The 25,943-nt window shown below is 40.7% G+C and overlaps 1 protein-coding gene across 6 annotated transcripts in view; it reads left to right on the forward strand.

The window, feature by feature from the left end:
- Positions 1 to 25,943, forward strand: part of LNX1 (ligand of numb-protein X 1) — a 159,938-nt gene that overhangs the window by 47,110 nt on the left and 86,885 nt on the right. For 3 of the 6 annotated variants that reach the window (XM_016119589.2, XM_016119594.2, XM_016119590.2), the window contains exons 2-3: positions 9,978 to 10,105; positions 25,345 to 25,830. In XM_016119589.2, coding sequence (XP_015975075.2) covers positions 25,439 to 25,830 — 392 coding nt within the window. In that variant the 5' untranslated portion in view covers positions 9,978 to 10,105; positions 25,345 to 25,438. The remainder of the gene's footprint in view (positions 1 to 9,977; positions 10,106 to 25,344; positions 25,831 to 25,943) is intronic. The other 3 variants (XM_016119591.2, XM_016119593.2, XM_036227933.1) reach the window with 2 other exon arrangements.

Below are 25,943 nucleotides of genomic sequence, written 5' to 3' on the forward strand. Positions count from 1 at the left end.
ATCAGAATGGAGTCAAGTGTAAAGGCCTGGTACAGCCCTATGGTGGACACCAGTTGGATACCTACTCTGCCTGTAACCCCGTAGCAATTCTGTTAATTCACATCATTTTGTACTAAATGCTTCTTGTCTCTTTCCCTTTCTAAACTGTACTTTGTTCATTTATACATTCATTCAACCAAGACATTGTTAAGCTTCTTCATGTGTTCTCAACCTTTCTCAGCTCCTGTCCCATTGTAGCTCACACAGATATTTTCCCTCATAAAATCCTTGCATGTCCAATCTCATCTCAGCTTCTTTTTCTCTTAGGACCTAGACTAACCCTTAATGGTGGTGTCATGATCATAAACAGCAGAGCTCACTTATTACATTTGGATCCATCCCTATATCACTACAGAGGCTAGTTTCATTTCCGTTACTTAGGGAATATTAATTGAAAGACCCTGATTTCTATTTCTCACTCTGTCCCTCTTTCCACCATACCAGAAAATTCTAAGCCTTCCTGATGAGGACCCACTTTTCCTTTTTTATGAAATCTCATGTGATCATTGCCAGGGGAGAACAATGGTGCTAACAGAAGACAGCCATTTAAGCAAGGGTAAAGAGGGAAGATGGTATACATATTCTATAGAATGGGGAGATTTGTAGGAAGTGGGGATGAGGGGCAGGGGAAAATCATGGTAATCAGTTTGGAGAGTTTGCTTTGAGATGGCTAGCACTTGGGACTGGCCTGTTGGTGACCCCTGGCACATGGTTCCTGGTTTCTTTATCCTAGAAAAGACATTATCTTGAGATGGATTGAGGATTGTCCAGGAATCTCACAGATCTCTGAACTTCATGTTCAAAAGTGCAGCAGTCCATAGGGGCACAGATAAGGAAGAAACATACTTAGCAATACTGTCCCCTCTACCAAATCCCCACAGCTATGCGATATTGAAAAACATGAACGGTATTGATCCAGGTGCAGCCAAATCACCTAGAAGAACTGGCTACCCTGGGCAGATATTTTAGTCGTAGTCACCCAACATGGGGCTGTGAGTTCACCTGTGGCAGGACTTGTCAAAGCTGCACTTCCAGTTCACCTCCTCTGGCAACTAAGAGAAAGTGGGAGAGGACTGAAAGGATGGCCTTTCCCCTCGCCAAATGGCCGCACCACATTAGGGGCACAAACTGAACCGAAAGAACCGGCCTGGCCACCCTGGGCTGATGGTTGGCACTGATATTGACAAAGCCTCACATTAAGACAAAACCAACAGGGAACTTGGAGATCTGGGGCCTCTATTACGCAGCCCAGTTAATAACACTGCTCTTAGCTCTGAGCACTTCGTAAATATTCATTGAACTGAGTTGAATGAATTTGAAAATAAAATGCTGGCCTCTCCTCAGACATTCTCCTATCCTGGTGGGGCTGAGCTCCTGCTACCTCACCTGTGCTCTGTCCCCTTAGCTCCAGGTGAGGACAACATCTCCAACTACAACTAGTTGAGCTTCTCAGTGATGGGAAGTTTCAGGAAAGGTTCGTAATGATAACAATCCCACATTCTCATAATTAGCAAAGGATAGTAGAAAGGAAAAGTATTCATTACTCTGCGATAATCTAAACTTCCTTAAACTAAAAGTGCAGCTTCCATGCTGAGCTTGGGAAGAGATGGATACTCCTGGGGCTGGAGTAACCAGAACTGGACGTAGAGAAGCCTGCCCTTCACTTCGCCCAACCCATGTTCACCGTTCCACCTCACTGTAGCTTCATAACCACCAGGAAGTCTGCCCTTGTTTACTCCAGGCACCTGCTCATGGATTAGTGAAAGACACTCATGGGGAATTTAGCTGTAAGGGTTAAAAGGAGGAGGCACTCATCCAGTGCCTCCTTGGACAACTTCACCGTCCAAGTTGAAAAGGAGCATCTTCACCTGGTCATGATGTCAGAAAAGTCAAATAAACTTTACTCTGCTGGGACTCTGTTAGTCAGAATCTGACCAAGAGGCTGTCTCTCCGAGAATGGTGAGTGATTTTCATGGTATTCTCTTTCTAAGATGTATGCTTTGACTTAGGAGAACTAAAAGACGTCTTCTTGGCAGTGATCCCTATTTTCTGAGGACTTGCCCTTTCTTGGATGGAAGTGAAAGTTCCTCGGGAAAGAAAACACTTCTCCACCTAGAAAACTGGCTTCTGTTGTGCTTATCACACCCAAGGAGGCCAGCAACATGCTTCTCCTCTTGCTTTTGCCTTTTCTACTCTATCCCTTAGAGGGACATGTTTTTGTGAGTTACTTTATGTTACTAGTTACTATGAATTTTCAACTCCCTCAGGAAAGTTTGAAGAAGTTGGGCTTGTAGGCCTGGATAGAGCACTCTGTTAGATAGCAAATATGTAGAGGGTTGTGAGGAAAATGGTAGTTTATTCTTCACCAAGGACTAAAGATACAAAAATCGAATTAGATGGGATTTAATGAGATTTGAAGTAGGGATCTTTTAAAAGGTTTACTGAAGTTGCCAACTCCACCTTAAAGGAATTTCGGTTCATCTGAATTCAGTTGTTACCATCACCTGAGAACCCAGGTCTTTTTAAATTTCTCCCAAGGTGCCAGCTAATCCTAATTGTAGGCATAAAACTGAGACCACATTGGAGAAGTAGTCTTTATACCCACTCAGAGAACCTGCCTCTGTATTTGTGAAAGGTGGAAGGGACCTCAGGTCCTCTGCAGGTACATGCACAGAATTTCGAAGCAGGTTAGGTCCAAGTTCCTTCCCGTGGGCTTCCTTTTCCACCTGGCCCTATATGGCTAATGGCCAAGAAGAGGCTGTTTGGGCTCCTGGGAAGATTACAGGCTCTAAGGCAAGTTGACTGCATTCCAGTGTTGGCTCCATCATTTACCTGCAGGGCAAACTTGGGCAAGTCCTTTTTAATAACTCCAAGTTATTAAATGAGAAGAAACTCCAAGTTATTAAATGAGAAGAAACAAGCTCACTTTCCTCCTTCATGCAGCTCTACCTGTTCCACCCCTCCATGAGAGCAATTTCCACCTTGTGCTTTAATCATTGGTCTTGACCTCTGCTTCTCCATTGACTATGTTCCTAAAAACAGATTTTTCTTATCCTTAACATTGAGGAGCATATTAACAGTGTTAATAAATTTGTGACTAAGTGAGTGAATAAATGAATACAGATGTCTAGACTGTGGCATTATTTTAAAATTAAATGTAATAAAATCAGTTCCTTTCTTAAAGTCTACAGGCCTAGACTCCTGGGAAAAGGAAGAGATACCTCAAGATTTAACTTAATGTGAATTCTCTTCATTCCTTCATTTCTCCCCTTATATTCATCTCTAGTTCTTTTAACTAATATATATCAAAGACATTGGGCTAAGTTCCTCCAGGTGCTGGGCTATGTCCTGAGGATCTATGAAAAGTCATGTTCCCTACCTAGCTGTCTGGAGAGGAGACGGTCTTTTAAAAATTACCATCGGTAAAATAATGGCTGAAGTCGAGTGTGTGGAGAGCACAAAACAAGCACTGATAGCTGCCCGGGGAGTCAGAGAAGGTGCTGTGAAGGAGAAGGCATTGCAACTGAGCCCCGAAGATGGCGTGGGAGTTTCTCAGGCCAAAGGAGGAGTAATACCTGAGTCTCAGGTCTGCCTGTGACCAGCTAGGCATGTTGGACAAGTTACTTTACCTCTTGAGAGATTCAGTTTCTTCATCTGTTAAGTAGAGTTCCCTCGTGGGATTTCTGCCAGGATTCTGTAAGAGAACACAGATGAAGTGCATAACATCAATCCAGGCAAAGGGAAATGAATGAGAAATGTTAATATGGGGCTGCAGGGGTAAGAGCCTAGGAGCGAGAGACCCCAGTTGTCATGGGAACCACGAACGGTCAGGTTTTTTGATGTATCCAAGGAGGACCCAAGTAAATAGTTTCCTCTTTCCCACTTGGGTTGAGGATAATTTGAGAAAAATTCACAAGCATAATTATGGAGGCCCAAATATCACTTTTTAAATGGTAATGGTGAAATTGGAAAGCAAAGCCTGGAACAAAGAAACACAGAGTGTGGAGGCCTCCAGACTGGCCATGGCAGCTTCTCACACAGAAGCCCACCCAGAGCATGGAGCAGCACAGGAAAAGCCTGGCTAACTCTCAAGACAGGGAAGTGAGGAGCAAAGCCAAGTTTGTCCATTTTCCCACTAAGGAACTTGTAGGGCAGAGTGAGTCAAGAGAAGAGCATAGAGTTTGCTCTGGAAACCACTTTCCTGTGGAAATTGGGGTGGGGGAGTGCTCCCCTCTAACACAGTGTTACCAGTCATGGGGGTGAGGAAATAGTATTGTGTGGATGGAAAGGATAAGAAGATGTTGACAGGAAGTCAGGGACTAGATCATGAAGAGCTTCATGTACCAGGAGGCAAAGCAAATGAACTGAAAGTGGGATGATCGCTGAGAGGAAAGGAAGAGGCATTGATTGAGATTGCTAAGAATAGTGACAAGTGCAGCTGGCATTGCAGGGTACACCTAGTGGCACCAGTCTTTCTGCTTATAGGAAGAGAGGAGGCTGGTGCCATGGTTCCTCCAAGTCATGAGGAAGTCGAAGATGCTAGCAAGGAAGTGAGGTGTAGCCCAGATAGTCTTGAAGTGAAAACAGTAGGGAACGGATATTCTTGGGTCACGTACAGAAGCTCATAAACCAGGGACCACAATCAATTTAGAGAAGAAGGCCAAGTTTGAGTAAGGGAGTGAAAAACCTGAATGGTTAAGAGAATACAGCAGAGAGTGCCATTCTCAGATTTTTTTGAAATGGAAGATTTTTGGATAATAAAAAGTTCCAAGGGGCAGCTTAAGAGGAGTAGAAGTAAATGTCCTTATAGTTGAGGAGGTCAAGGATGCTGGCAGGGTCATCTAGGAGGACATGGAAGCCCTCAGGATGGAGCCAAAGTTAACAAGGAGAAGAGACATTTTACATCTTTTATAGTTGGTACTGAGTTAATTATAGCAGAGAATCAATAAAGAAACAAAGATATGACAAATTACAAAATAACTACAACTATCACCAAAAAAATGAATAACCAACCTGGTTTATGCAAGACTGGACTCATAAGAACATAAAGATATTTACAATTGTGGAATATAGGCCTTGTGACAGTTATAGAGACAGCAACAATATAGTCCTTTTCTTTATTCCTACTAAAGAAAAGTGTTCTGGCCACAAATGTGTATACTAAGCCTTCATAATATATGTGCCATCTCCAATAACTTCTATACTCCTTCTACCTGAAAAGCACACAAACCAGAGGAGTGTCTGCTCCTAATCTCTAGAAACAAAGACTATCCTAGGAGCTCATCTGCAAACCAGACAATACACAGACTGTGAGTTAGAGGGAGAAACACAATCTCTTCCCCATACACGGAACCAGATGGCATCTATCACATCGGCTGATATTTGATTATTACTATCATTTTCCAAAATTGCCCATCAGAGACCTATTTATTTGCATCATGCTAAGTACTTATAATTAGCCAATGAAAATTTGGAGCTAAGTTAGTTTTTAAAAAACTGAGATCAATATGACAGAATGTATACAGTAATTCTGTCTCATAATGCTAAATAATTTTAGCTAAAGAGGCTTTTTCTAGGGATTCTTTTTATTAAAATCAGATGGAATGTGTGCACATTTGTTGTGGTATTCAGTCTTCTTAGACAATTCTACAAATATGCTGTGAAAATAAAAAGGAAGCAAATAGGGGCAAAGTAATTCTGACGAATCACGAGACATGAGCTTAGCAATAGGTTCATTGCCAGGAGGAATCCTTGAGAACGCCAACCTTCATTGTGGTGACTTAGAAGGAAAGAGCTCTGAAAACAGACCTCCTGTCAAGATGCATAAAAGAATTTAAACTAATCAAAAAGCCCAAGTGAGCTGCCTGGTTGAGTGGGACAGGACCAACCTTGAGTTCAGAGAGCTTTCTAATACGTTCCACCTGCCTCTCCAAGGAACAAAGTTTGCAGGGTACAGTGACTGAAAAGGAGGCCTGCTTCTAAAGAGAAAGAGGTTTGTATGGTAGCCGAAATGGCATGTCATGGAAGTTTAGCTCAACACTGAAAATATTGTCATTCTTAATAAATTACCCCATGGCCAAAGTACTGAATTTCTTTCCCTCTTGTCTTTCTTTTTTTCTTTCTTTCTTTCTTTGTTTCTATCTTTTTCTTTCTTTCTTTTTCTTTCTTTCTTTGTTTCTTTCTTTGTTTCTTTCTTTCTTTCTTTCTCTTTCTTTCTTTCTCTTTCTCTTTCTTTCTTTCTTTCTTTCTCTTTCTTTCTTTCCTTCTCTTCCTTCCTTCCTTCCTTCCTTCCTTCCTTCCTTCCTTCCTTTCTTCCTTCCTTCCTTCCTCTCCCCCTCTCTCTTCTTTCTTTTTTCTAAGCAGTTTAATCATCACTAGAGAAGTAGCCGGCAGCACTGTAAATACCGGAAGCAGTCAGGTCTTGAGGCTCTTTATAATCCGGTCTCACCTTACCCATCCAGATTCAGCATGTGATGAACCCTCCTCACCCTGGCAGGATGAACATTTCATTGTCCGATCTTCCCCTTTCCCACCCCCACACAGCTTCTTCTCCAACATGCACAGCCTAAGATCATCCCTGCCTCTGCCTATGAGGTTGCCCTGCCTAGAACTGTTTGCTCTTCTCACTATGTCTCCAAATCCTTCGAGTTCTAATTCATGTTCTATTCTCCATGAAATATTCCTCAACGGCACCAGCCAACGCTAATCTTTTCCTTTCCTGATTATTCCTCCCACTTACTGTCAAACTAGGGATAGAGATTACACTGTGCTTGGACTTATATTTTGAAGATTCTAAGGTTGCTTCTGCATTCAAGGGCACAATGACTAAGAAAATGTTATGGAAGGCGGTAGTGGAGCAATGTGCATTGAGTATTTGCCAACCCTGGTCTAAACCATCTATCTTGGCAGTGGTTCATATTGAAACTTAATGTTACGTTATATCATATCATCCAGTTGTATGGAGTTCCATATTCTTATGGCTGTTCTGATAAGATTTTCAAACTTTAAAAGTGATAAACCGATGAAGTTATCGAGAGAAATAACCATAAAAGATGGCATAAGTAGTTACAACTGATCATTCCTAAGGGCCCTCAAGTTAGCCTTCCCTTCTTGGGGTTGATTTGATAGGCCTCAAAAAGATGATTTCAAGTATGCACTATGAGTGATGGATTTCCCAGTGTGTTTACTCATAAATATATGCATAAACATATCCATATGTATATATGTTCTACACATATACTCAATGTAGAAACCAGGTTACTGATTCATTTGCAATTGGAGACATTTCTTCCCAGACACTACACTCCCTAGGGCCACTTCTTCAAGGCACTTCCTTCTGATTAGAGGATAGGAAAAAAGCTTCATAGTGTCCAGGAAGTTGCCCGGTGAGCATGAAATCAGAGTCTCCCTTCTCTTTCCTTCCAGAGGTTAAAATTGCTCTGGCCTTTCTACTTGCTGGTTGTGCTGTCCTTAAGTAAATTCTCAGCCTCTCTCTGCGCTGGTTTTTCCAGCTGTAAATGCAAATAGTAATAGTATATAACGTTTAGACTTGGTGTAGGGTGCTAAGAACTAGCACCTGCTAAGTACTTATTCAAAGTTAGTTCTTTATGATTATTATATATATCTTTTCACCAGTATTTTAGAAAAATTATTTCCAGAACAATGCAACAACCCTAATAAAATAATGAATCCCATATTGGTTTTTTAAACCTTTAAAGATTGTTCTAAATCCAGGAGTACCATGACATGTCTCACTTGAGATAGTTGATTATGCGAAATACATCTGTTTTTTCCTGTGTTTTTTTTTTTTAATACATTGTACCTGGGAATGAACTCTGCTCCTAGTTTAACTCTTGTTTATAATTTTTATTCATCAGACCATATATGCAGATGGTTGTGTGTGTATGAGAATATAGTAAGTGAAGCTCCACAAGCTGAGGTCATTGGATAAAGCACTATGCATTGTCACCTCTTACAAATTCTTTTCCTCTGTAACCCTTCTCCCCTCCTCCCCCCACCCCCAAAACCAAAATCTTGTCTGTGATTCCCCTCTCCCAAGTTGGACCTGTTGCCCTTCAGAAAAGGTGAGGCATGACTGACACACAAGGAAGGCAGGCTGCTGCAAAGACTGCTGGAGGTGAACCTTCCAGATGATTCATCAAGTTGGCAGGCTCGCCCAGCTCTTCCTCCTGTCCCAGGGAAAACCCTGACCAGTGAAGAAGAAGCCTTTACTTCACTGATTATCAAACTGGAGGATTGGTACGGTTTTCTGAATGACCTGCAAATAAAGACTATGCTGCCTTCATCTTTGTTGTTTAAAAATAAAGGAATAGCCACACCTACCTTAGTTTCTATTGGATAAAAACATTAATGGTGGATTTTTCTTGTTTTTAAGCTTCCAACTCTCTTCAAAGAGCTCCCAGTTTCCGGGTGGGGAAAGTAGTTTAGAGCTGTCTGGAATGGCTCCATAACTCAAGAGAGAAGCCAACTCTCTTGCAAATGCCTTCCCCGCACCCCACTCCTTTGACTAGAATTTCTCTTCTTTCCCTCCCTGGTTGTTTTACAAGGTATTAAAAGACTAGCTGCATCCAGTCAAAGTCAGGCCAAGAGAAAGAATCAAGACCTCCCCTCCCCCACTCCTGCCTCCCATTCAGCCTTCTTCCCTCCCCCCCCCAGCCCCACCACTCCCCCAAGCCACAATACCAACCGACTGGTCTAAAACCCTCTAACATGGTACAATATTAGAACCTGTGGAACCAAAGCAATTTCAATAATAGTAGAAGGGGAACATGGGAAAGAGGGAGACAGAATAGGGGAAAAAATACAAATTTCAACATTTTTTTTCCTCAACGGGGAAAAAGCAGGCCACCCTCCTGGGAGGGAGGACCACAGTTTCCCCAGGTAATACATTCCAGAGCGTGAACAAATTGTCCAAAGATACTGGACGAGGGCCACAGGAATACGCAGCATTTAGATCCAATGATGGGAGTTGTTTACAATCCTCTGAAAGATGCCAAAGGGTTTAACAGTCAGTGATAATAACTCACAGCTGTGATGCTGGCTGGGCTATAGCATTACCCTGTCCTTTCCTGCTGGAAAAGCTGAAGCAAGCAACACAGTGACTTGTCCAGGGTAACACTCCAAGCTTGGGACAGAAATAATTCTGACTCCTCTGTCCTGGCTCTAACCAGCAGACAATGCCACCTTATTACTGTACTATCATTCGAATCTGAATCATTTAAATTGCTCTTAATTGCAGGCCTATAGTGAACTGTAACTTCCTTGTGACTCTAACTGCCAGGCAAGCAGAGGTAGGAATGACCATGGTTTTATGCACTCCTGAATGTGGAATTAAAATAGGGAAAAAGTGTTTTCAAACTTGGTTTAGAAATAGCTGACAAGTGCTATATTTAGATTTTTTTAGATACATTTGAAATGTCATGTCTGATTTTTTATGTCATAACAGAACCACTTAAGGTTCAAATGAATGTCATTCAAAAAGGCATTTGGGGGTAAATCTCAGATATTTCCCAAGAGGTCAAAATTCACACTCTTCCTATTTATGCCTACTTAATTCCCATCTTATTTTGGTGTTTGAACTTCCTTTTTATCATTCGTGTAGGCAGGATTGGGGAGGGGTGAGAGGAGGGGGCCAGGGAAGCAACCAGACATATAAATTCAGATCTGTCCACGGGGCTGGCCACGTGCTGTGCTCAGGAAAGAAAGTACATTCCATCTGGCAAATTGCTCTAACTGATTCATTTGACCACGCAGAGACGCCACCTACCTGCTTGCAGGTATTCAGGTAAATGACAGGTGGGCGGGACCTACTGGCTGTTTCAGTAGCTGAGGTCTCAGCAATGTTTTATCTGTCGAGGCTCCCATGATGTCACACATTTCCTGCTCTCCACCGACCAATGCCTTCCTCCTTCCTCTAGGCACCTGTGCACCAAGGTTGAGGCTGGTCACAGCTCCGGTGGCCCAGGGAGCTGCTGGATTCACCCACAAGGCATGAGAGCTGAGAGGCTGCTACTGCTTTGAGAGCCTCAGACAGACCCTTAAAAAGGTGAGCTGAAACACTCCATTTTTCTCTCAGCATTAGACCGCTGGCCCCTGAGGGATATGAATGAGGAATCTGACTGAAAAACTTAAGCTGAATGGCTTAGCCCTGGGTATTTGTCCCAGAGGGGGAAGCCCTTTTGAGAGGGAAGAGCAGAGGGATACCTTTGACATTTTGGTTGCACAGGAAAGTTCTCCCAGGCCACATAGTTAATCCTTTTTGTTTCTCTTAATCATTAATCCAGCTTCTGCTGGTCTGGGAAGTAGATATGATTTTTTTTTTTTTTAAACCCTAGAGTCTAGTGGAGACTTTTTTGAAACTTAACTCAAAGATGCAGACCAGTTCAGTCCGTTTAGTGGGGGTTGGGAGGCTAGCACCAACTGAATACAGAATTGCCTTGTTTGCCTTACTTTCTGAATTCATCACACCAAAGTCATTTCGATCTAAACCGGTGAAATGTCCTTAACTGCTTATCCCCAACCCTCCCTGAAATTCTGTTTCTCAGACAGATGAATTCTGTTGCCCTTCTCAGAAGCCCTCCACTCCAGTTTCCCTCCTTCTTTCTTTAAAAAAAAGTCTACTGTTTCCTTTGTTCTTCGTTGAACACTCCTTTTTAAAGCCACTTTGCAGCCTGGTTAGAATTGTTTATATTCAGACCTGAACTGGCTGCCTGTTGACCTTCAGTTAAAGTAAATTCTATTTCCTCATTGCTTTACAAGACTGTAACTTCAGGTCTGACACTTATTTTTTTTGAATTTGTCCACTTTCTCCCTCTCCCTCTCTCTCTCTCTTTTTAAAAATAACAAATATACCAAGGAGATTGTTCTGCCAGGACCTGACTTTTTTTTTTTTTTTTAAGTAATTTTACCTCTAGGATCCATTTCTGTTTTCTTAGTCCTGATCACACAGCCTACTACTTCTGTTCTTGACAGCACAATAGCTCTACACCCAGTCCTGCTGTTAGAGAAAGGAAAGAAACCACCTCCAAACCCAATACCCTACTGGGATAAACTTGAGAAAGAAATTCACCTTCCAGGCAGGCATTTTACTCTGGGTTTCTTCATCAGTTATTTTTCCAAGATTTCAGTTAGCAGATATATTTGCAAAAGAATAACCTCTTAGGAATTATGCTCATGCTCATCCACCCAGAAATTCAAAGTGCATGCCAGTTCTTCAAAAGTATAAATTAAAACAAGCTGAGAAAATTTTTGTCTCAGACAGTTGCTTCTCACCACTGAGAGTCTGCCCTGTGCTTGCTGCCAACCTCCCTCTTATTCCTCACAGGCTTGTATTGTTCTTTAACTGACCTTGGTGTCTATTCTTTTCTCCTGAGCCAGTGTGTTTCAGTGGTGGCTCTTGCTTGCTTCTTACTAGTGTTCTCACTTGGTTCAGAGTTTTGTCAGCAGAAGAAAGAAAAAAAATCTCTTAGATTTTGAATCTTCCGGATAAAAACTTGTCTTTAAAGTCACAAACCTCCCATAAGACGACTGCTGTTCTTTGCACAGCAGTTAATTTATGATTGAACAAATCATTTCATCATTATATGTCAGCCTCTCTGGCTATTAAAGGGACAAAACTATGGCTACCAGGCTCCAAGACATAAGAAAGGAAAAAAATTATAGAGAGGAATTCAGGGTCAGGTTATCTAGAATGCAGTTGGTCTCTAGGATAATTTGTACATGAATATTGTCCAAAAGGATGAAAAGATCTACGGTGGTTTCCTTCCTGTATTAACTCCATCTCTTGGTTCAAGTGGCAATAAGGTCCGATTGAAAAATGTACAATTTCTTCTATTTATGTCCTTGAGCAAGTTACTTAACTTCTCTGACCCTCAGTTTCTTCATCAGTAGAACAGGAGATAATAATGCCTACGATATAATGTTGTTGAGAGAAGTAAATGAGGTAACATATGGAGCGTCAAGTGACAGTGTCTGGAGCTAGGTGCATGCCAAATAAAGGCTAGGTCCATCCCTCTTGAAAGCATTTTCCTGGGTTGTTTGGAGGAAATAGTCTGACCCTATCGAGGTAAAAGATCTTATGTGATTACCCTGATAGTTCTTGTTATGGTTATTAATTCTAAGTAATAAACTCTAATGTTAACAGATAGGAGGAAAAAAAACAGGCAGGAGGAAGGAGAATGCTTAAATTGTGTCACTAAACAAGTCAGTCAGATTGGTTTCTGCTAGCCTCCCAGGCCGCATTTAGGGGCTGCTGGCCGCTGCTATTACTCCTACCTCACCCACGACAGACCTACAAAACATGGCCCTCCACAGGGGCCATATTCTGTTGTCATTTACTGTAATCTGACTTGGCAGGCTACCCTTTCTGCTTTCAATTGTGCTATCTTGCAAGGTAGACTGAGCGTTTGGTCTGCTCCAATCTTTCAGATAAACACCCTTTGCTGCATCCTGGGTGAGCTACCTGCCAAGTCACTGGGAGGAGAAGGCAACTGGTTTGGAGACTTTTCTGTGGAAGGAGGGCTTGTGGATCCTTTGGATATGATTTGTCCCCCTAATGGAACATCCTCTGCTTTTCAATGACCTTGAGTCATTGCATGAGAGAAAATATGGTCCTTGGGACTTTCTTCAGATCTTACCCTATCCTGAAAAGATAACACAGGCTTTCACCTTTCAAGAGCAAGATAACAGCCTAGTGGATTAAGGACAGGGATTTATAACCTTGAACCTACCATTAGCTTGCTTAGGGGACCCTGGGGAAGAACCTCAACCTCCCTGCCCATCAGTTTCCTTTTCTACATTTTCCCAAAAGAGAGATGCTAAAATGGTGTACTTCACAAACCACCTCTGTCCTATAATAGAAGCTACATGGGCTTCACATCTGGGTGAGTAGGTCTATAGAGGGGTAGGCAATGCCTCTCTCAGAAATATTAACCTTATGCATTCAGTTCAAGGTGGAACAGTGCTACTGCTTTAGAATAGTGGTCTGGTCTCTGGCGTTAGACTGCCTGGGTTCAAAACCCAGCTCTGCTGTGTACTTGCTGTGTGGTCTGGGATAGGTTATTTAACCCCACTTTACCTCAGCTGTAAATTAGAGTTATTGTGAAGATTAAATGAGTTTAAATATATTAAGTGCTTGGAATAATACCTGGCACGTAGCCATTACTAGCATTATTTTCTTGAAAGGAAGGTGTAGTGGGTAGAATCAGACAGATCTGTGTTCAAGGCCTAGTTCTGCCATATAATTATGGCCAAATAAGTTACTTAATATCTTTTTGTCTATTTCATCATCTAGAAGATTGGATACTTACCAAACCCAATGCAGTTGTGAGGAATAACTGAAACAATTTCATGTAAATGCCAAGTATGTAGTAAGTACTCAGTACATCTTCGCTATTGTTATATTACTATCAAAAACATTTGTTATATTGCTCACAGTTAGACCTCTTAGATCATGCCATAGTTAGGGTATAACAATGATGGAAACAGTAGTGCGTTGACGGCCAAAGACTCTGAACAAAACAAATTTCCTGAAAGGCCCCCAAGGGTCTGGAAGGAAAGCCTGCTAACAAAGCTTACCTTGTTTGCCTTGGAGTTCCAGGGTGGGGTAGCTGCCTGTGCAGTGTCTGGTCTTTTGCAGAACTGTGGGTAGTAGGATTCTCCGATATAAGTAAACAGTGGATGCTCCTGATGCAGTGGTTCCCCGTTTCCTGGCTTCCATTGTCTCTTTTTTAGGTTTGAATGCCTTAAAGTGGAGAAAATCAAGTCTGTTAGGATGATGACAACTTAAAAGGCCATTCCATAAGATGCTGCCAAGAAAGGACATATGAGGGAGGCTCAAAAATGTGTCCTCTCAATGCCTCAGTTTCACGGACATCATGGTGTATTAAACTATCCCTAATATTTGTGTGCTGGCATCACATAGACTTCCTTTTATGTGGGTGGCAAATTTATTGTCCTCTGACACTGCGTCCAAAGGGTCGAGGGCTTTTCAAAACAATTTGGAAGGAAAACTACATCACTCTTCTGGGGTTAATGGAATTTAACCATCTACTATCCCCAAAGATTATGAGTTAACATGAAAACCATACAAGTTTCTAAATATAAAAACTGCACTGAGATGAAATCAGACACAGGAAATGTTGATTGTCTTCTGTAAAACTCTTACATTCACCTTTTCCTCTTAGCTCATTTTGTTCTAAGAGATATGAGGATACCACAGTGGCCTGTTGTTTAGTTAGCCAGAGACACAGTCAGATCAATATAAAGAACTTTCTAAGAATTAGAGTTGTCCATAAGTCCAGTAGGTTGCCTTTTGATTTCCCTGTCATCGAAGGTGATTATTTTTTTGGTATATTCAGGGCCTGGTGTTTGCTGAATGTATGAATGAATAAATGAATGAATGAATGAATGCCAAAGAGATTTTAGCAGCGCAGACACTCATCTGTAAAATAAAGATTATATCACTGATCTCAAAGAATCATTTTAAAGATTAAATGAGAAAATACATGTAAAGTACCTAGCACAGTATCTTATACCTAGTAAACTGCTTATTAAATAGTAATACTTACTGTTTCATTTTATATATTGTAAATGGAAGAGGGGAGTAGGGATTTCCACTTCAGGTAGGAGGTAGACAAGATGACTTTCAAATTTGAAATCTGCAGTTTTTATTATAGTCTCTTTATTCTTATTCATTTCACCTCTGTCTTTTTTCCCCTGCTTTTCTAGAAGAACCTCTTCCCCGTCTTGGGGAGACACACTCCTCGACATGGTGGATTGACTAGTACACTTCTAACAGTGGCAGTGATTGTGTCCTAATTAACAAGGGCTATTTTTTTTAACATCCCTAATTCATGATTTGGAATGTGTGGACTTAAATTCCACCATTATTTTCCAGTGACTCTTATGTGCTTCTTGTGTTTGATGCATTTGTCACAGGGACACAAAAGACTTCACCAACAGCAGAGTAGAAACTCTCCAAGAATTTTCTTTAATGGCCTTTTGGCACACTGCATGACAACAGCACATGCATGATGGTGCGGTCTAAGTATGTCATTGCTATCTGTTGAGATGATTTGCATAACTTGCTTATGACTGCGTTTGTCAGTCACATGACCTTTATTGAATAGAACGCTGCCTGTTTAGGCTCCTGCATACTCACATTAATACATGAGTCACCTAGTGTTTTCAAACTCCTCATTACGTATTATTGTTATGCTTGTAATATGTCTCCGACAACACACACACCCTCAGCCATTCTATCTGTGGCCTTTTTTTCCGCTTGGGGCCCTGGCAAATGTGGTTTAACAGTCATCCTTGAAGACATCTGTATTCTAACTTAATAATGGATTAAAAGGAAATTATTACATTTTTATACTAGAGAAGAATGGCTATCCCTAAATATGGATTCGTCTAAGTGGTTGCCACTTCAACATACTTTCTGTATCCCTTCACCGTGCGAAGCACAGGAACGCATTGTTAGGAATGTTCATCCTATTCCTGAGGGAATACCCCTGAAAATACATAGCTCTTATATGAGTTTCAAAGAGCTGCTATAACAAATTACCCCAAACTTGATGGCTTAAAACAACACAAATTTATTGTCTCACAGTTCTGGAGGCAAGAAACTTTAAATCAAGGTGTTGGCCAGGTCTTGCTCCCTTCAAAGTCTCCGGAAGAGAAACTTTCCTGGCCTCTTCCAGCATCTGGTGGCTCCAGACATTCCTTGGCTGGTGGCTACATATCTCCAGTCTCTGACTCTGTCTTCACATCAGCTTCTCTTTTGTGTCTCTGTCTTCTCTTCTGTCTCTTATAAAGACACTTGCCATTGGATTTAGGGTAAATCAGATAATCCAGGATGATCTCAAGATCCTTAATTTAATTACATCTTTAAAGACCATTTTTCTAATAAGGTCACAATCACAGGTCCTAGGGTTTAGGATGTGAACATACCTTTTGGGAGGTCATCTTTTATACCTTACATCCCCCAACATGCATACACACAGTCCTCCCCCACTACTTATGAAGAGATTCTTTATCCACTTGGACTCTGAAATATTGGGCAAAATACAGGCAAGGAGAGTTAGAATTGGCAGCCTTCACCACTACCATTATTTATTTCTATGTTTAAGGCACAACAGTGCTTCATATTCTAAAGACCTACTGAGTTTTTTCAGTCAATAGCGTGATGTATCTACAAAAACAAATCATTAAAGGCCACCTTTAGGTTGCTTTAATAGACAGATAGTATCCTAGTTAAGGAGTGACTATTCCACTGGATCCTGAGACCATTAATCCACAACTGGATAAGTGTTCATTTCCAGGAACTGTGTTTTCAAAGGGATCTTAACAAACTAGAGGGCATCCCATGCAGACCAATTACTACCACCTGGAATACCCAGGAAGACGGACAATTGGAAGAACCAGAGACAAAAAGAAAACACGACAGAAACCACCAATGCTGTCTTTAATTTTGGGAGCTGTCGTGTTTTGAAGGCGTGAATGCAATCTATGTTATACTGAAAAGCAGAACAAGGGCCAAAGGTCATAGTAGTAATAGGGAAGCATTCAGCTGTTGGCAAACTGATGAGCTCCCCATCCCTGGAGGGATTTCAAGCAGAGGCTGGTAGGTCATCCCTCAAGGATGTTGTAAACAGGATTCCTGCACTTGGTGAGAATCCAAGCTCCTTACTGAACTCAAGGGCCTGTAACTTCTAAGGAAATAAATTTAAAATTTCAAATGCAGACCATCATGTGGGAACACCAAATATCACTACATGCATTCCTCTTCCTCGATTGAAGAATTTCTTTAGGTTCTTCCCCCTACCTAGATTTCTTCCCACTGTCCAAATCCCATTTATCTTTAATAATCCTCCCTTGGAGCTATGTATTCCGTGAATATTCCTGGACTGTTCTGGACCACACTGTGCTGCTCTCTTGTTCCTTTTCCTCCAAACTTGTCTCTGGCTCCTATTTTGGAGGACCATACTTATTGCCATACATGTTGTGTATCCTCTTGTGGTGTTTTAACTTTTTTTTCTCTATGTACACTCCATTTTTCTAATTAGACTTAAACTGATTGAAGATGAAATTGAATTCCCTATGGGAACTCTCACAGAATTTAAGACAAATGCCAGGCATGGAATAGGTGATCACTGAATACTTGTAGAATTCAAACAGCTGAAAAATGTTGAAAACACAAATATCTTTCTTCATCCTATTCTTCCCTCCATAAAACTTGGTTATCTGTTTTAAAGAAAGAAAAAAAAAAACCATAAGCATTTCCTGAAATAGATTTTTAGCCTTGGGTTGAAGAATGCCAGCTCTCTTCTTTTCCCCGTTTCTCCTTTAACATCAGCCTTCCCAAGATCCTATGGCATCTATTTGCATGAACAGAGCCCTTGGTCAATGCAAAATACTCTGCCTTAATTTCTGTTGTTAGTAGGGGTCAGCTCTATTACTTCACGTTGATAGACCAGGAAATGGAAGTATGTCTTTTCTGGGACAGAGTTCTTACAAACTGACCCAAGTGTGAAAGGTGTGCCATCACACCCCAGGGGAAAAGGCAGTAAAATCTGTCCGGAGAGGCAAAGCTCTCTAATCAGCTTGTGAAGACCTGCCCTGGCTTCTTAAACTTGTATCTAATTCACTAGCTACTTGGGACTCTTTCTACTTAACCATCTCCCTTGCTTTTTTCCCCCCACTTTGTGAATATCTATGTTCTCAGTTATTGACTCCAGATGTATTACATTGACTCCTTTTAGTTCAATTCTCCTTTAATTTCCTGACCATATTTTGACCTCTTAAAAGACCATTTATATGTTTTTCTATCCTTTCTGGTGTTGGCAACACTTTGCAGGCTAGTGTCGTTCAGATAGCATTAATGAATTACCTACTCCCTCCTAGAGATCATGGGTTTAGATATTAATTAGGAGCAGAGCTAACCCTGACCTTTGCAACAGCCCATAAACACCTGCCCGCCCTCCCTCTGTATATAATGCCCCAACCTGCCCCATACACACCTTATCCCAAACCCCTACTTCCAACTCAGGCTCTTGGTTCAAAGATAGTTTTTATCTTATGTGTGACTGTTTTTATTCAGGTCACTAAAGCTCCTGATTCCCCCCTATTGCAGATCTATCTATAAGCTAAGGAGTAGCCTACTGAGCATTTGTCTTCTTAAGTACATTAGTTCACAACTGGCATTTATTTTTAAAAAATGATGGCACCAAGTTGATATTGATTATTGACACCTGTAAATCTCACTTAATTTATCCATAATCTAAAACGTAATTATAAATTTGCTTTATTAGAAGATAAAGTTTGCCTTAATTTTGGCAATTGCTTTTCTACCTAATAATGTAATTTAGGAGTTCCAGCCAGAGCCAGGGAAATTGTTAGACAGACATGTTGATAATTATTTTAGAAAGAGAGACAAGGCCACCAATTTAGCTGCACTAGCTCCTTAGGTATTTCTTGTTTTCAAGGTTCAGGATGGTGTTTCTGATTGTGACTGTGATCTCTGCCTTGAGGTGTGGCTCCAATGACAAGTTTGAAACCAACTCTGAAACCATTCAAATTTTAAAACACCACCAACGAAAAACCTCAAGTTCAGTTTCTTGAAGAGAAAAGTCACTCTGGAAATCATCTGGTATAGGGATTCTTAGTCTTGCTGTGTTTGAGATACACTATAAAACATTAGGGTTGGTTGAAGGGATTAAAAGATTTTGAACAACAATAAATAAGTCAGCAAAAATTACAAAGCAAACACAACTACAGTAGGGCAGAGCTTCACACTGTTTCTAAAATGTCACAGTCTACACAGTGTCCTTGCTGGAGAGAACTTATATGGCTTAACTGGCTTTTCATATACACGCAAGCCAAAGCTCTTTTAGGATCCAATCATTTGGTGATCATTTGGGGGACCTGGCTTTAGATTACACTTCTTTCCTCTCATTTGAAGTTCTTCCTTTCTTCCTCGTGCCTCATGAATCCTTCAGTAAACTGCTCACCTGGCCTCTCTATCAAGTTTTATAATCAGCTGAGCAATAATCAATTGAGACCTTGGTTAAAATTTAGTGGTACACCTGTGACAAGTTGTACTTCTCTGGTTTCGCCATTGCATGGCTGGGAACCAGGTCAGGTACAAAGAAAAAAATCGAGTCTCTCAGAAGTTGATTGTAGCAGAGTTGCACACAAACCACAGTCTTGACAGCCCACTCTCTCTCCTTGGGTTTCTAAAAATAATAGTGACACAGTCACGTTTAAGGGGAGGCAAATGAGGTACTCACCTTTCGGTGCAAAATTTAAGGGGGCACCAAAAAACTCAGTAATCACAATGAGATTTTTTAATTAAAAAAAAAAATCAAAATTAATGCAAAAAATCCATGAAGAACAAAAGATCAAAATTTATTTAAATAAAGGCAGAATGAGTAAGCTAAAGTAATTTAAAAATTATTTAAGATTATCACTTAGTCAAGAGGAATTGTTAAATATGGCAATTTCCTCAGTCGAAAATGAGATAAGCAAAGAGGTAGATTTTGAAAATATTATTGATGAGCTTGCTTCCTTTAAAGCCAAGGAAGTGAAGCTATTTTTTTTTAATTCTCTTTTTAGTATAAATAAAATATTTAAACTTAAAATGATGTTGTCGTGAGTTTTAATCTACTTTTCACATTTCCCACATTTTTTCAACTACTTTCATGATCTGGGAAAAATACATTAAAAAATATAGGGGAGGGAGGGAGCAATTGGGGAAATCTTTTTATGGACAATATAGTTGTCTAACCAATGTACTGTATACTTGAAACTAATTTAAATAAAAAAATTTATTTTAAAAAATTATACAAAAACGTCTGTATCGGCACACATTTTCCTTTTGCCTCAGACTGCAACATGGATCAGCACAACACTGGCAGGATAAATGTATCTGTTATTTAGGAACGTCTTTGGTGAATTTTTCTGAACATGTTTGTCATAGGCCAAGCAGTTTTCCATAAGCAAGGCTTTCTGGCAGACACTCCTCCTCCCTGAATAAAGGGAGAAGACCAAGGTGATGGTATACCTCCTCCACTTTCCTTCTGGAGTAGTGTCTGTTGTTGTTGTTGTTGTCGTTGTTGCTGACGACAAAGCAGGGGAGTAGGAAGTGGGATAAGGAGCATCTGGAGCTATGGGACTTCCGGTTCACCCCATTGCCCCTCCACCAGCTGCCCTTGGCCTGTCACTATTTAACTTTTCATTTATTAGTGAATTTCAGTAGAAGTTCATCAGTGTTACGCTCTGGGTGGGAAAAAGTATCTCTGGCTTGTCATTTGTTTAAATGGTTTCCATTTCTCTTTTCTTGTGTTATTTATTGTGTCAGTACAGAACAACAAGATTTATCAAAATAAAGAAATGCTTACAAGCAAATGGGAGACCCCCAATTCCCCAAATACCATTTGTTCTGGGGATCCAGTTATACACTGAGGATTCCAGTATGGAACTATTTAGCCATTGAGGACTTTTTCTGTTTATGTTAATCCTCCCGATGACACTAAATATCTTTGTATTTTGTAAACTATGTTCACAGCCCTTGTTTTTGTTTTTAAAGCCCCTACTTTTCTACCTTATTAACCTTGATTCCCCCTCCTCTCCAGGTGGCTAAAATTGCCAATAGCCTCCTCCAGAACTCAGGGCCGATGTCTCCTGCTCAGGCGGCAGGACTGCAGTGGCTGCTATTGCTACTGAAAAAAAGAATCTTTGGCTCTGGAAATGGTACTTCCATTTTGCTCTGTCCTGGAGTTTTGGGGTTCATTTTACCCACATTGTAGGAGGAACAACTGAGAAATCAGGGAGCTTGCAGAGAAGAGTGTTTGGGCTCCTAGAGTCTGGAAATCTGAAGGAATGCCAGTGAACCAAGGCTGCTGAGTGTGGGAGTGGGTGTGGCATAGGGTCAGTCTTCAAATAATTAAAGAGCTTAAGCAACTAGACATATTCTAAATAGCTCCCAGGATAATGCTGGCACTTATGGAGGTCAGAGGGCGGAGGGGTGGGGGGGAGGGAGAGTAATAGTTCTAGAGAGGCAAATTTTTGCTCAATATACAGACTTTTCCTCATTAATAGAGCTATCCAAAGGTAGAATGATTTGTTTCATAAAGCAGTAAAGGCCGCCTTATTTAAGGTTCTCTTTCAACCTAAAGAGTAAATGGCTACAATGTTTCATCTTTCTCCAGGTTAAGGTACCAATGCAGGACACGCTGCCATTTGACTATAAGAATGTTTTCTTTTTAATGATGTCCCATTACTATTCTTGGGAAACTGTGACTTGTGCAACTATTCAAGACATGCTTCAGAGTCAAGTCTTGTGATTTTTGGTAGGAGGCAAACATGAAAGTCTTAAGTGCAGCATGCCGATTGATATGTTTATCCATTACTTTTCTAGTAGTGTATATGGTTTATTCTGATGACTGCATCAGATAACTGTTTTCTATAAGGCCAGTGTTCATTTAAAGGAGAATTAGCAGGATGATAGCACAGCGAGTACCCCATTGTTCTGGTAAGTTATCTCATACAGAAATTTTTCTTCTTCCAAACAGGCTATTTCTCAAAGGCTGTTCTTAAGTCTATTGGATTTTTAGTGCAGGTAACATTATACTTACGACTTCTAATGACCTTCTTGGTTGGAGACACTGACTTACTTTTGCTCTGGAATATATCTTTGTTGTCAACCATGGAAGTTCAGAATTCAAAAGTTAGGTGGCAGAACTTCTGTACAGGTTTCAGGTGAGACCATAAACTGGTGAGAAAGGAAGCAGAGATTAAGGACAGAGATGGAGATTTTTATTTTTCCTCGCACTGCTCAGCACTATAGTGTGTAGACTACACATATCTCTAAAAGTCATTGCAGGGTTCTATTCTATTCTATCCAAATCAGAGGATAGGAAGAAATGGTTCCTATGCCACAACAGCGTGGTACCTCCCCCAACCTCCATACACACGCTCGAGGAGGAAATTCACTTCCGTGCTCTTTCTTCAAATGGCAAAAAAAGCCATTTTGCTGTTTTCTCTCCTCACCTCAGCCAGGGTCAGACACATTGAGTAAATGGACTCAAACTTGGCAGGCCTTCTTGCTCACTTGCAGGAGAATAGTTTACCTTTTAAGCCTTAAAGATTTTTCATCATTTCTTCTCGGTTCAGCAGCAAGGCACATCTATGTCTAAAAGTATGATATGCCATACATATTTATAAGATGTAAACTGGAAATGAGAAATGTCAGGTAAATGATCTTAATCATATTTTTAAAAGGCTACCTAGTTCTTTCTTTAGAGCCAAAACTTCTTGTTCAGTCAATTCCTTCATAATCTTTGTTTATTCATATTGCCTTTATTTAGTCTAAAGCAAAGTCAGAAAATATATACAGCAGTGTTTACATTAATATTATATTAAGAATCTGGTTTATGTACATGGGTAAGTGCCAGGGAATTCAAATTGCTCTGAGAGAGAGTGAGAGGGAGAGGCAAAGGAGAAGGGAAAGCGGAAAGAGGAGAATGGGAGTTGGATCTAAACCCGCCGTTGTTGCTTGCCCCATTCACTCAGTCTCAGGCATTGTAGCACTCGATAATGTCAAAGGAACTTTTTTATTCAGAAATCTTGGAAAGACCTACTTGCAGTAAAGTTCAAAGAGATTTTAACCTTCTAATTTCCCAGGGGTCTTATATTTGATCAGTTACATTATTGGGATTCTGACTAGTCATAATCAGGAAAGATGATGAGAGACAAAGTAGCAAATAAATTAGGAATCGAAACTGGAATCAGCAGCCCCTTCTGGGTTTGCTTCTTTTTTGGTGTGACTGGCAAATTACTTACATACCACACCAGTTTTTTCATATAGTAATTGAAAAAAAAAACCCACAAAACTGGGAATTCATGAAGATTAAATAATACAATATACACAAGGCCTCTAGCACATAGTCAGTGCTCAAAACTACTGTTAGCAAAGAAAGAAAGAGGATTATCCCAAACAGCCAATACCCGAAACAAAACACCTCCACCTTATTAGAACATAAGCATACAATTTTATTTCTGAAAGGGACTTAAAGTTTCTAGTCTGACAGTGGGCTTTTTTTCCCCCTTCAAGCCAGGGTTCTTCAGACAGAATATCATAAGGAACTGTGGAGCTGGGACTCAGCGGGATAGAGCAGTGGCCACAGATCTACCCTCCACTCCTCCCCACCATTGGAAGATCCTGAGACATCTGATTCCTTCCAGTACATAGTTAGAAAACCAAAAATCTGGCCCCCACCATTTCACCAATAAAGGAATGGCCCAGAATTGTGAAATTTTTTCTTCAGTGGTATGACCAAAGTGAAATTCTTATCATTTTCTAGTACAACACATGAGAAAGCATGGACAGAACCAAATACACATGAGACTATTTGGCCCATTTCCATTTTCATGTTTATTTTCAACTGTTTTTCATGCCACTTACAGCATTTCTTGTGTGGTTCCAGAACCTTCTATCAGCCTTGACAAGAAATAGCAGCTTGGTGGGTTTCCATGACATTTAACCAGAAACATCTTCATCCTCTCCTACACCCTTTACCTTAGGCTTCAGTGGTCTCTTTGGATAGTAAAGAAAAGGCTGATTTCTAAGTATTTTCACATTCTGCCTATTTCACTTCAACCTCTTCACTAGAGTGTTCTTTCAGACATATTAGCACAGTACAGAAATGTAAATACAAAGCTGACCCAATGAAAGGTTTTGTTTTGTTTTGTTTTTGTTTTTGAGATAAGGCTCTGTTTGTACAAACAACCTCGGACTTTACTTGGAAAAGAAAAAAGATATAACACAGTTGATGAGTGCTGTGCTATTCCCAAATATGGCTGGCTTCCTGTCAGGTCATTCATGTGTCTCTGTGGTCTTGTGGAACACTTAAGGCCTTTTCATTTATTTTCAGAAAAGAAGAAAGTTGTGCTGGAGGGTAGTGTATGGCATGGGCTTCCTGTTCCTTGTGAGAGCCGATTCAGGTGTTTCTGGTGCTCCCCTCTGTTTGCACTGTGTATCTGGGCTTCTGATCACTTGTATTCATGGCCACCTCCCCTGCAGTAGGGACTCCTTGAGGCCAGGGGCATGTCCCTTCAAACTCTCTCAAAGCTCTTCCACACCCAACTCACTACCTCACTTAGAGTTGGTACTCAAAAAATATTTATTGACTAATTATCTAAGAGACTTCCTAGATGTTAATCGGACATGTCGAAGACTCCATTATTTTGGATTCTTACGCCAAATGAAAATACATAACGTGATGGTATTCTACTGGTTTGAAATATATACATAATATATAATTTTTATTCTGTTTCTCATATTATATGTAATATATAATTTTTATTCAATTTTATTCAAATAAAATTCAATTGATATATACAATTGAATAAAAAAAGTACTATTAGAAAATAGCAAAAAGACCCCTTATAGAAACTATTGTTTTCAGTTTCCAGGCCAATTGAACTAGGCTGGAGATAAAATGAATTCAATAACAGTATATGTAAGAATAGTAGCTAATATTTATTGGACACTTACTGTATGCCAGGCATAATTCTAAGAGCTTTATGTATCTTGTCTTATTTAATCCTCGCAACAATCCTGTGAGATAGGCTTTTATTATCCCCATTTTACAGATATGAAAATAGAAGCTTAAATCATTGTTCACACTTGTGGTGGTATTTGAACCCAGGCAGTGTGTCTCCAGAGCCCATTTAAACACTAAATGACTGACTGATTGACTGACTGACCTACAGAAGAAAACAATGCTTTCACCATAGTAAAAGTACAACACACTCAACAGCTCTTATTTCTTCTCAGATAATTTAGTTGAAGGCTCTGATGTCCTACATTTTCTGAATTTTGGAGAAAGGTAAGGAAGAAAGATAAGAGAAAGCTATCAGAGTGTTGACTGTTTTTCTTGTCCTGATCCAACAAAGAATTTTATAAACCTCTGTTCTGTTTAATTTTATTAACAAATTATATTTCTTAGGGCATATTTTTTTTCGGTTACTATAGGCATTTCTCAGATACCACCCAAATGATTTTTACCATACCACCACAAGAATGTTAAAGCTAAACATTATTCCTGCTGGGATAGATAGTAAAACTAACGAGGCAAAGCTGCTTGTCCAGGCCCTGTCACTCAATCCTGGCCTTCAGAATCATTGTTCAGTTCCCTGTCCACTGGCAGCGCTGTCTCACATCTGTAACAGTCTTCAGTTTGCTTTGAAAACAAAGAGTTAAGTTGTCTTATTCCCTTTTAGGTTTGTGGATGGTTCCTAGAAGATCTTGATTGGCTCCTGAGGAAATATTGTTTTATCGGATTGGTTTCCTGTCATCCTGTCTCCCCAGTCAACCATGAGCCAGTCAGATCCTGCCGACGACCTAGACCCCAGCCCTGCAACCCTGTGTGTGGTGTGCGGCCAAGCCCATTCTCCTGAGGAAAACCACTTCTACACCTACACAGAAGATGTGGACGATGACCTTATGTGCCACATCTGCCTGCAAGCTTTGCTGGACCCTCTGGACACTCCTTGTGGTCACACCTACTGCACACTCTGCCTCACCAACTTCTTGGTAGAGAAGGACTTCTGCCCTGTGGATCGCCAGCCTGTGGTTCTCCAGCACTGCAAGAAATCCAGCATCCTAGTCCATAAGCTCCTCAACAAGCTCATGGTGACCTGCCCGTTCACTGAGCACTGTACCGAGGTAGTGCAGCGTTGTGATCTTGAGCATCACTTTCAAACCAGGTAGGTCTTCCTCCTTGGCAAACCCTGAGAAGCCCTGCCCTTGAGGGAGCAGCTGGAACTCTACTGTCTCCCAAGGGCAGGGCTGCCTCCAGTGTCCTAGGTACTCTATGAGA

The sequence above is a fragment of the Rousettus aegyptiacus genome, unplaced genomic scaffold (assembly GCF_014176215.1).
Source record: "Rousettus aegyptiacus isolate mRouAeg1 unplaced genomic scaffold, mRouAeg1.p scaffold_m13_p_10, whole genome shotgun sequence".
In the NCBI taxonomy this organism is placed as follows: domain Eukaryota; kingdom Metazoa; phylum Chordata; class Mammalia; order Chiroptera; family Pteropodidae; genus Rousettus; species Rousettus aegyptiacus.